Genomic DNA, 12,072 nt, shown 5'->3' on the forward strand with positions numbered 1-12,072 from the left:
TCAATGTCTGCCGAATATAAGCTGTGCCTGAGTATTCCTGACTGCAGAAGAAGAGTGGAAACAGGAAACCCTCTTCCCATTTTACCTTTCCTTTCACATTTGCTAGAGGAGAGGAGCTGGTGTTCTCAAACTGCAGGTGGCCTCTTATTTCACTACAGCCGCCATGTCAGAAACATGCTGGAGATTGCTGCTTGTTTGCATGTGATTCGGGTAACTTGCATACATTCAGCAACTGAGCTGTACACACTTAAAGCAACAAATCGTTATGCTGCAGTATTTGATTCTTTTTGCTCAGAAAACAAAAGTTCATTCCATGGAGATCAGGAGCTGCAGAAAACACAGTTTAACTTGCGCTTCTTTTTTCTCGCTCTCCAGTCCGAGATGATAATTCTGCATTTTTATTTTGGTTTGCTGACTTGTTTGCCATTCCATTTTTCATCAACTCGGCCAGCTAAAAGCTTGCCTTAGAAGACAGGGTGAAAATCTTCCAAGATTCTGTGGGCTGTGGAAGGTGGTCCCATGGCTGAGTCTCCATTCTCTAGAACAGCCTTCCGCAACCTGCCGCCCTCCAGGTGCTTTGGAATGCCACCTGCCCCAGCCAGCCCTGGGTTGCTGCAGTCTAAAGCACCTGGGGAGCCCCTGGTCTTGCTGCACTCCTTTTTGCTCCCTTCTTCATGCTTGTGCTCATTTCCTGCTGCTTTTCACCCCAGGACAGTTGTTCGTGGTGAAAGGTTTTGAGTTTTTGTTTTGTTTTAATTGATTTGAACTACAATTGTTGATAATTTGCACATTTTCCTCCCTTTGCTTTGTTGCCATATTTCTGATTTGCCTCTTTTTTTCTGCTTCCTTTTCTTTTCTTCGCATTTGCCTTCTGCAGCCAGGCTATATAAGAGACTTGGTAAGTGACAGTAAACATAAAATAAATAAGCACTTAAAAGACTTTGCTGTGTTGTGAATATATGCTTAAAAGCAGGGAAGGGGCTCTCAGAGATGCGCTATAAGAAACGTAGCGTATGTTGACTTGCAAGCGCTTCCGTGTGGTGTTATGCTATGTCATGGCATATGAGTAAACGAGACGCAATGGGCGGAGATTCCCCACCCCTTCCATCTCTCCTGCTGCCTGCTTTCCTCTGGGACAAGGGTGTGCTGTGTTTTGTACGTGGCTACTCTTGTGTCTCCTCCTTTGCTTTCTGGCACTAACACCAGGAAATGCACTAGTAATGGCAGATCAATAAAGGGCTTAAAGGTAAAGGTAAAGGGACCCCTGACCATCTCACTTTATTGGCCGAGGGAGTCAGTGTACAGCTTCTGGGTCAGCATGACTAAGCCGCTTCTGGCGAACCAGAGCAGTGCACGGAAACGCCGTTTACCTTCCCGCCGGAGTGGTACCTATTTATCTACTTGCACTTTGACGTGCTTTCGAACTGCTAGGCTGGCAGGAGCAGGGACCGAGCAACGGGAGCTCACCCCGTCACGGGGATTCGAACTGCCGACCTTCTGGTTGGCAAGTCCTAGGCTCTGTGGTTTAACCCACAGCGCCACCCGCGTCCCTAGTAAAGGGCTTAGATACCAGCAGGAGTGGAATAGAGCTTCCACATTCAGAGAAAGTGTAGCTCTAAAATAAGCAGTCGACCGGAAGACAAAACAGGGAATTGTGGGCTTTCTGAAAGCATCTGGCTTTCCATCGTTGGAAACAGGGCGCTGGGCTGGATGGAAATTCTGATCTGGCAAGGATGCTCTAATGGTCACGCATTCTAGCTTAGGGGTGAGCACCTGCCAAGTCAATGAGCCGTGGAAAAAAGGAGACCTCTTAATGCAGCTGCTCTCGCTGATCCCTCTTGTGACTTCTGGCTTCCAGGAGACAGGGAGAGAGTTATGGATAGGCAGCAACCCTGATGGTGCACTCTGTTCCCATAGCCCATTGCTTGCACAGTGCTCCTGCTGTCCCTTCTCTTCCTTAATAGTAGCAATAAATAAATCAAGCGTTTAAACAACTAGGTGCTGCACAGTCATTAAGAACAACGAAGCAGATGGCCAGGCCTACAGGCTTATGGTCAAACACATAAAATAAGAAACAAGGAAAATGCGAGACCGCGGAGGTGATAACCCCTCCTGGCCAGACATTCATGACGTGCAGCTACCCATGGCGTTGCCAAGTGCGGTGACTAAAGGGTGCATGCGCTCCCTTTTGGCTCTTGGCCCTTGCCAGCCGAGCTCTGAACGAAGCCGTCAAGCACCTCTAATAGCTCTGCGGTGGCAGGCGGGTTGCAAGCGGAGAAAGCACTTTGCCAGTTGCTGCTGGTCACTCGAAGGCCTTTTTTGCTGCTCCCTGCAAGTGAGCAGAAGATTTCACTGCTTCATTTAATGCCCCTCTGGATGAATGAAGAATGCATATTCTAGAATGGGGGAGGAAGAATGAGCAGCCTTGTTTCCTTCGCTCGGCAACCTCCCCCACCAGAGCGGGCAGCTTCTTCGGCAGCACATTTGTGACCTTTGCTTTTGCTAACATGCTTGGTTTTTAAAAACTGCAAATCCTTCCAACGAAGACTTAACCGGGGGGGGGGGGGGGGGAGGGGCAAGGAAGGGAAAGGGAACAAGAACCTCAGTGCGGGAGAGACAGAGGAGCTGAGAACTCTGGTTCCTGGAAGCGTTGCCTGTTTTTTAAATCCAGAGATTTCTGCAGAGGCTGCCTACTTTATCCTCATTCTTTTTCCACATTCAAAGGGATTAGAAAAAATGTTTAGTCATAAATAAAAAAAGGTAGCTGAGACAGCCAGGGTATACTTGTCATTTTTTCACTAGCTAATTAATTTGGGGGCATTTTTTTTTCTTACTTGCATGTAACTGATATTGCCCTTCACCCATTTGCTGGTTCATATCAGTGCACATGGAACCATCCCTGGCCCATTTCTTCCTTTTTGGGGAGGAAGAGGATCTGGCCCTGCACAATCCCAGGTGCCTTTGCGTCTCCCAAGGCCTGCTTCCTTTCCCTCCACTTGATAAATGGATGCACAGCTGTTTCTGTGAATGTGCAGGGTTGTTAAAAATAATGATAATCAGAGCAGCTCACATTTTCAAGACATACATCACACAGAAAAACATCCTCAAAGATCAGTATTTACAATATATTTGCAGGAGCACAGTTTCAAGTTTAAGCGCAGGTGAGAAACTGCAGGGGCATGTTGGGGTCATTTTAATAAACCTTCTCCTCTGTCCCCCCCCCTTTGTGCAGCTCTCTGTATTTTGTTCCCTTCTTGCCACTGTCAATGCGGAGTCTCAACTCTCTGTGTTGCTCCCCTACAGATCACTGCCCGGATCTTGGAGGCCCATCAGAACGTCGCCCAGATGAGTCTCATTGAAGCCAAAATGAGATTTATACAAGCTTGGCAGTCCCTCCCAGAATTCGGCATCACACACTTCATTGCAAGGTCTGTGCAGATGGAAATGGCAAGTTGGGTATATGGGCTTCTTCAGTTACCGGGTTATGCCTACTCATTGCCCATAAGAACGGGGAACTGGGAACATAACAATATAAACCTTCTGCTCTTGAGTTGTCTCTCTGGGATTTAGGCAGAGGGAAAGAGTGCTTTGCACAATCACGAGTAAAGGTTTTCCCTACCCCGAAACGTATTCTTCTACACTGCCTTTCCAAAGTAAGTCATTGAAACCAATTCCTGGCAACAAAAACAGCTGAATAAAAAGCAATACAGAGCAGTAAAAAATCTGTTAGACTGAATGTAAACATAGGACAGCATTTCCAAAGTGCTGGCGGAGGGAGGGTGGGATATACTCAGCCACATGAAAACTGCTAGTGTACTCAAGATCCAAATCTGACAGATGAAACTGCTCCCAAAGTGCCCGCTCCTTACAGGTATCCTTGCCTGCTGCATCTTGCCATTATTTTACTTCTCCAGATTTACCACCTTTGTGGCCTCTTGTGGGCCACCTGATTCCGCCCTGCTTCTGCGTTGGCTGTAACCGGGCCATTCAGTTGTTCCTCATACAGCGACGCTGAGTAATGGCCACCTCTTGGAGGAGGCTACCCGTTGTGCTTCTGCCTGAGTCAGTGCAGAAGGCTTGCTTTGTTGCCTTCGGGAGCCATGCTTCATATAGTCGTAACTCATGGCACAGTAAGTGCAGCAAACAGCCCAAGGAGTGGGCTTCTCTGGAGGCAAGTAGGACTTTCTCACTGTTAGGCACTTTGGGAAAGAATGAGAGAGACATTGATGTAAAAGTGTTTATTTATACAACTTGGACCCCTCAGGTTCCAAGGGGGCAAGAAGGAAGAACTTATTGGGATCGCCTACAACCGGCTGATACGGATGGATGCAAGCACCAGCGACGCTATCAAGACATGGCGGTTCAGCAACATGAAACAGTGGAACGTGAACTGGGAAATAAAAATGGTAAGCAAGGCCTAGAGTTCTCTAGGCATGCGGAAGGTCAGCAAGAGGCACTGTCACCGTTCAGTGACACATGGCAGTCAGGCCAGAAAACCTGCGATCTGAAGCAGAACCAGTGAGGGATGTGGCCTTAGAACAGAGGGTGTGTGACCCAGGGAGAATTATGAGGGCCAAAATATATCCTAAAGAACTTCAGTTTGTTTGCACACTTTGATTATACATTGAAGACATTAAAAATGGTGGCTCATGTGACCGGCTGAATTAGCATTCAATGATCTCAGCATTTGACTAGGTTGTCTTATTGAAGGATATGGCATTCACATGATAAGGAAACTCTGGCTGGTGAAAGACTGTGGCTGTCTAAGATCTTTCCATTCTGTCAGTCAGATGGGAAATGTAGCCATATGAAAGGCACTAACCACGGTTCCTTGATTCAGTCATCAGGGCACACTCTGGTTAGAGAAGTGGTGGCTAACCTGTAGCTTCCTACGTGTTGTTTGGCTACAGATCCCACCATCCCTGGAAGCTAGTCATGCCGCCTGGGGCTTCTCAGAACTGAAGTCCAGCAACATTGTCAGAGCCACAAATTAAACCTCCTGTTTTTGACAAAGCTGAGGAAGGAAATGGCATGTAAGAGGGGAGGGATCACATGTGTTTTTCCTGTATTCTTAGTCCTCTCAGCCTTGGTTGGGAGAATCATCTGGATTGTGCTGCAGTGAATAAAATATTGGACCTAGGGCAGGGAGGCCGGGGTTCAAATTCCTGCTAGCCATGGAGCTGTGTGATTTTGAGTCAGTCAGTCTCTGCCTAGCCTACTTCATGGGGATGTTGTGGTGAGAGAACGGAATAATTCCTGTGTACACTCAGGGGCGGAGGAAGGGGGGTGCAGTGGGCGGCCCCAGGTGTCACCACTGAGGGGGGGTGACAAAATGCCAGGCAGCACTCACCGCGGGGCCTGTAGCGCGTCCAAGCCACCACATCTGAGAGATATGGTGGCTTGGGTGCACACAGGCTCCGCACTGCCCGCTGCCTCCCCACCAGCTGTAGGGCGGCTGAGTGGGAGGAGGCAGGCAGACTCGTTGAAGGCCCCACGGAGCGCCTCGCCCTGCCCCAGGCACCTGAGCAGCTTCCTCCACTGTTGTATGCACTCCTCTGGGCTCTTTGGAGGAATTTGGATAAGAATTTGAATAGGTGTGAGTTAAGTGGCAGTGCTGTCATGAAGGGCCCTTGGGCGCCACCATTTAGGCTGGCACAAAGTTTTGTGTTTGCCTTGCACTTTCAGGTAACAGTAGAATTTGCCGATGACGTCCGAGTGTCCTTCATCTGCACCGAAGTGGATTGCAAAGTGGTGCACGAGTTCATTGGCGGCTACATTTTCTTGTCAACACGTGCGAAAGACCAGAACGAAAGCTTAGACGAAGAGATGTTCTACAAACTGACCAGTGGCTGGGTGTGAGTCGGATGAGACCTCCCGTTGTACTGACAGAAACTCAACGGCCATATTAATATTTAACTTCAACAGCTGTTATCTGAAATATGCTGCTTAATCAAGTTAAGCTTGAAGTGTATCTTTACTCTTTAATATCATGGAAACTTTTGCATTAGCAGACCAGTTTGTATGTGCACTAAACAGCACTTCCGTTAATCTGCTAGAGCAAGACAATAACACGAACCGTGTAACGCTGACGCTTGTGCCTCTTGCCCCCACTCCCCTCCCCTGCCCCACCTCACTCAGCCAGACAGTGGGGCCTGGTCAGGTTAATTTCTGACAGATGTAAGCTAACCAAATCAATAAACACCTCTAAGCCATCTTAACTATAAAGATACCCAGGGCCTAATCTATATGAAGTCTATTTATCATGGTTAATGCATGTTTTGTGAGTTTTTAATAAATAAATATATATATATATATATTGTAAAAATTGACATCCATGTGTCAACACCCCTCCTACTTTTAGAAGTAGCATTCATTTTTTTTGGGTGTGCAATCCAGGAAGCCCTCTTTGCTGCCCCTCTTTCCCCATTCGTTTCGTTGGGGTTTTGCGCATGGGTGCCTCATGTGCAGCAGTGGTGCTTGGCGGACTCTGTCCTTTGGCCCCTTATTTTTCGCACTACGTAAATCAGGTCCATTGCAAGGACCTGGAGCTTTTTACAAAAACAATCATGCGTGGCCTTGAAAAATACTCCCTTCGTTAGGTTTTTAAAGCGTATCTGTAATAACTTCTTGTTTCCTTTTGATAATCATTTATATATATATTGTGTGTGTGTGTGTGTGTCTCTTTCATCTTTCCCTTTATCTTTTTTTTTTTTTTTACACCGTATTGTATTACGAACACCTTTAGTATTCACCAGCATAGTCACTGTCTACTAAGATGATATGCAAAAAGGAAGACATCATTACAATATGAAGTAAAGGTCTATGAAGTATAAGGATTTGTGTGTGTGCGCGTGCGTGTAACTAATGTAAAAAGAAAAACACAAATTTTATAAAATTGTACAGGTTTTTCTTCCTTTTTCTTTTCTTTTCTTTTTTTTAAAAAAACAAACTAGTCTCACAAGCCAAAGTAGGAATCGCAATAGTACCAAGCGTATTGGCCTTATGGTATGTTTTTAATCTAAGTTAAAATCCTGACTTCCTTATAGCTATGCCGCAAAGCCCTTAACAAGACTCAGTTGCCTTGGCTTGAGGGTCCCCGCTATGAAATTAACACTAACAGCCAGGGAGACCCCAAACTTGCCCTGCCTATGCCAAGGGGAGAAACCAGTATTGTGCTTATTAGTCCCGTGACATAAAACACTATGTACAAATGCCTTGTATTTTAAATAAAGGTCAAATCTTTTATTTAACCTCCAGTCTCTGTGTGTCCTTTTAGTATGTGTGGTTGTATTTCTCTGGAAAACTAAAAATACATTTTTTTTGGGGGGGGGGGGAGTCTAGTGCATCACAGAGGTAATTTCTTGACCTATAATAGTATTTCCCAGAGCTTCTCAGTCATAAGTGTTCCAGAGTCAATGCTAATTACATTTGGGGGGAATAAATCATGAAGTCCTACAAGCCAGGCTGAATTTGTTTAGGGCTAAACATCGCCTCTGTACCCTTTCAATTGGTAGTATAATGTAATCTGAAGGCAATTTTATATAGACAGCATGCAGAGGTTGCTTCTAGTGGAAAATAATCACAAAGTGGGCTTCCTTCCTGTTGGAGATGAAATGTAACTTCCAAAGCTAATGAAGGCAATCTGGCAAACCCTCTTCGTTAAACGCATCAGTTTTGCAAGCCTCAATAACGGAGACGTACAAATGTCAAACTTGCTTCATGTTGCTCTTTCCGTCTCTGTGCAACTGGTTTTCTCAATGAGGTTTGAGCAGGAGAGTTGCATAACTTACTTTAGCTAAGCCATTTGTGTTAAGGATCTCTTGACCACTGGATACGGGAGGGAACTGTGGGAGAAAGGGCAGGGTGTTTGATCGGCTGAGCCCCGGGGAGGGGGTCCATCCTCTCCACCCCATCCCAGCACATAAGCTTTCAGCTGAGCTTGGAGGCACGCATAGGTGGGTGAGGGCATGAGGGTGCTTTGCCAGAGGCAATTGGACGTTTGCCGTTAAACATTCTGGAAGAGAGGGTTCTCATCAAGGTGAGATGAGGAAATCTAAAAGACACAGGGATTTGGACGGAGATGCGAATGTTGCAGTGCCGCCAAACACCAAACAGACTGAATCGGAGAAATGTTTTTCTCGTCCAAAAATTAGTTCAGGTCTACATCTACGGCTTCTCTGGTAGTAGTGACAATTCCTCTTGTCAAAGTCACCTTCCAAAAAAGCCACGGGTTAAGCTTATTTATTTCCTTGTGTGGGGAAAGTTCAGTTCCTATGAGGCTAGAAGCTCTTCCTCAGACCGTTTTATGCCAGCTAAGAATTTACTGGAGGAGCTTAATCAACAAGTCAGCTGTGGCTGGAACAGGAAAGAGAAAGAGAGACACGGTCTGGCTTATAAGCAGGAGGCAGGAATGACCCTCTGCTGCACAACGCAGGTGTAGATTTGCATCTTGCTTCATAGAATTGTAGGGCTGGAAGGTTACCCCAACAGTCATCAGTGTCACCATCCTAAGATTTTCAAACACACCACAAACACACACAATCAGGTTTCTAGCCCTCATGACGGTGAAGGGGTATTTTGAAACAAGGTGGGAAGACCCCATGAGTTTTCATTCGTCAGGGAGTGGGATTTTATTGCTCAGCAGATTTTCTTGCCTCTCCGTGACTGCTAAAAGCAGAGTAAGTTGAGCAAAATAAGCAAATACTTGCAAAATCTCTTAATTAGATGGCTGTTCGCAGCTGGATTCAGTTTCCCTTGGCACGGAAATTAGGTCACAAACTTGGCACAGACCTGCCCTTTGCCCTTTCCTCCCCTCCCATTTCCTCTTCACTTCTGGTCCACACTTTTCCCCCTGCCAAAACAATAATAATAATCAGCAATATGTTGCTTTCGTTCCAGTATTCTCTGGGGAGGGGCTGGTGCCTCAATAAGCACATAGGCAGCAGTGGCTGGAAAGCTTCTCCTGTGACTGTCAAGCTGCTTTGTAAGGGCTTCATTTCCTTCTCCCTCTTCCTCCCTCATTCCTCTTCAAACCACACATAAAAATACTGAGGTTTGCTCAGCGCTTGTTAAGCCTTTTGGAGGGACCGTGTGATCATGCTTCAGTGAGGATGAGTGGGACAATTTTGGCAATACTGTCCAAATAAGACGCTTAAAGGTAAAGGTGAAGGTACCCCTGCCCGTACGGGCCAGTCTTGACAGACTCTGGGGTTGTGCGCCCATCTCACTTAAGAGGCCAGGGGCCAGCGCTGTCCGGAGACACTTCCGGGTCACGTGGCCAGCGTGACATCGCTGCTCTGGCGAGCCAGAGCCGCACACGGAAACGCCGTTTACCTTCCCGCTGGTAACCGGTCCCTATTTATCTACTTGCACCCGGAGGTGCTTTCGAACTGCTAGGTTGGCAGGCGCTGGGACCGAGCAGCGGGAGCGCACCCCGCCGCAGGGATTCGAACCGCTGACCTTTCGATCAGCAAGTCCTAGGCGCTGAGGCTTTAACCCACAGCGCCACCTGCGTCCCTTAATAAGACGCTTATTAACACTCAATTTCCAACTTGGAGGAGATTACAAGCCACGTGAGAAGCAGACCTTTTGTGAGATAAGAGCCTCCAAAATGCTAAGTAATGGATACTAGTTAATAAGTCAGTTAATAAGTCTTTTTGTGTTGTTAAAGCCCCTGAGCAGTAGGTCTGTTCTGTTCTGCTGTCTGCCTCAGAGTGTGAGTTCGTAAAAGTTTAGTGATAAATCTATGTAACACATTCATAACATACGGTAAGTAATACCTACCTGCTTTGTGCATGTATATTTAATCTAACAAGTGCAAGGACACCGTGAGTAAAAGCTATTGCTATTTAAAAGAGTAGTTTTTCTAGCAGACCTTCATGAGATATGAACATCCATCTCTTACATCTTATGAGCCATGTGTAAGATGCTCAGTTTCCGACTTGGGGAAGGTTACAAGCCACTTAGGAGGCAAAATTTTGCAAAAATCAGAGAACCCAACCGAAAATGGACACTGGACCATGCTAAGATTGAAATACACAAAGCCAAGTTTTTCACCTCTCTGCTGGAGGAGTTGTTCTTCCTTTGTGGTGGGTGTCATGATTTTCGTACCCATCAGCTCTGTTCTCCAAATATATATATTCCCTAATTCCACTATTGCACTCCGTTTTCAAGTAGAGCAGAAATCTGTAGACATTCAAGGATCCAATATTTAGTGCCCCCCCCCCAAAGTTAGATGTCTCCTATCCCTGGAAAGGTCCTGTCAGTTCACAGTTGGTATGTTGGGATCTGGAAATTGGCCTCTGATGAGAAATTGACTCAGCAGTGCAAGAAAGCCTGAAGAGAAATTTGCACGTACAAATTCTCAGAAACGTTCCAATTTATTATCTCTGCAAAAGATAAAATGTTCCCGTTCTGGAGCGGGTCTTTAGTTCCTGTTTTGTAATCTCGTACAGCAGCATTTGAGGTTCTGTATCTTGTGAAGACCTTTTCTGTGTTCCTATCGCACTGGGACACACTTGCTGTATTGTAGGGTTTCGTGAGTTCTCTTGTTGTTTTGCATAAGAAAAAGAAACCACAACCCAAACAGAGGGCAGCTTATCGACACCCTGAATCTGGTCATACGGTGACATGTCCCTTGTTGGCAGTGTGTGGACTGGCCCTGGGTCAGAAAGAGCATGCACCATGAATTTGCAGTGAATTTTGCATGAATTTTGTGAAGGGATCTGAAGAAGTGTGCATGCACACGAAAGCTCATACCAAGAACTAACTTAGTTGGTCTTTAAGGTGCTACTGGAAGGAATTTTTTTATTTTGTTTTGACTATGGCAGACCAACACGGCTACCTATTTGTTTGTGAAGGGAGTGTCTGTGTGTGTGTGTGTGTGTGTGTGTGTGTGTGAGAGAGAGAGAGAGAGAGAGAGAGAGAGAGAGAGAGAGAGAATGAAACAACACAGCCACATGCATACATGCATTCCTTGCCGGCCACTGGAACAAAGATTATTATTTCTTCAAAGGGCTGTCCTCCTTCCCATGGCCCTTAGCTGACCCTTCTTCCTCTCTGCATCTCATTCCCAGCATTGACTTCAGCTCCTTCAGCCATCCTTTCGCTGCGCTCGTGGGTCGTCTCAACCTTTTCGGTGCAGGCAGGCTGCCGAAATGGCTAGCCGCCTGTTCCGCTGACCCAGGGCAGAGAAGACTTTATCTGTGCAGTCATCCTGCAAAGGGCTGAGAACAGACCCCTGTGTGGAAGTTCATGTAAAGCCACTGTATACTGAGTCAGGCCATTGGTCTCTTGAGTGGCAGCTGTCCTTCGAAACCTGAGGAGGAAGAAGAGGCAGCACTTTCTGTTTCGCCTCGGGCACTAAAATATCCTCAACCAGCCCTGGCCACGAAAGAGATTTAGCTTGCAGCAGAGAGAGCCTGTGGTCCTCTAGATATTGATGGACCCCTTTCTCTCTAAGCCACAGCCAGCATGACCAATGTCCAGAGCTCATGCAAGTTGTAATCTGACCTGTTGGCAGACCAAACGTCGTATGAAGACTGGCAACATCAACCCGGCTGTGTGGGAATCCTTTGCAGAAAGCTGCAATGCCAGGAGACAGACAGGTCCTGTATCCACAGTAGTGACCAGTAGTGACCAGACTGCTGGGAGGAGCGCAGAGAGAAGAAATGCCAGGGCACATCTGCAGCAGCACAACCAGATGCCTTCATCTGCCCCAGCTGCAACAAAACATATCTCTCCCATAAAGTAAAGGGACCTCTGACCATTAGGTCCACTCATGGCCAACTCTGGGGTTGTGGCGCTCATCTCGCTTAACTGGCCGAGGGAGCCGGTGTACAGCTTCCGGATCATGTGGCCAGCATGACTAAGCTGCTTCTGGCAAAACCAGAGCAGCGCACAGAAACGCCGTTTTCCTTCCCGCCGGAGTGGTACCTATTTATCTACTTGCACTTTGCTGTGCTTTTGAACTGCTAGGTTGACAGGAGCAGGGACTGAGCTCACCCCGTCGCTGGGATTCGAACCGCCAGCCTTCTGATCGGCAAGTCCTAGGCTCTGTGGTTTCACCCACAG

The 12,072-nt window shown here is 46.8% G+C and overlaps 1 protein-coding gene across 4 annotated transcripts in view; it reads left to right on the top strand.

Annotated features, from left to right (window-relative positions):
- The window catches only part of FERMT2 (FERM domain containing kindlin 2), a 90,822-nt gene extending 83,572 nt beyond the window's left edge, over window positions 1-7,250 (top strand). For 2 of the 4 annotated variants that reach the window (XM_079993814.1, XM_079993816.1), the window contains 4 exons: window positions 878-898; window positions 3,304-3,428; window positions 4,265-4,406; window positions 5,686-7,250. In XM_079993814.1, coding sequence (XP_079849940.1) covers window positions 878-898; window positions 3,304-3,428; window positions 4,265-4,406; window positions 5,686-5,859 — 462 coding nt within the window. In that variant the 3' untranslated portion in view covers window positions 5,860-7,250. The remainder of the gene's footprint in view (window positions 1-877; window positions 899-3,303; window positions 3,429-4,264; window positions 4,407-5,685) is intronic. The other 2 variants (XM_079993815.1, XM_079993817.1) reach the window with 1 other exon arrangement.
- Window positions 7,251-12,072: the final 4,822 nt, after the last annotated feature.

The sequence above is a fragment of the Podarcis cretensis genome (assembly GCF_951804945.1).
Source record: "Podarcis cretensis genome assembly, chromosome: 1".
Taxonomy (NCBI): Eukaryota; Metazoa; Chordata; class Lepidosauria; order Squamata; family Lacertidae; genus Podarcis; species Podarcis cretensis.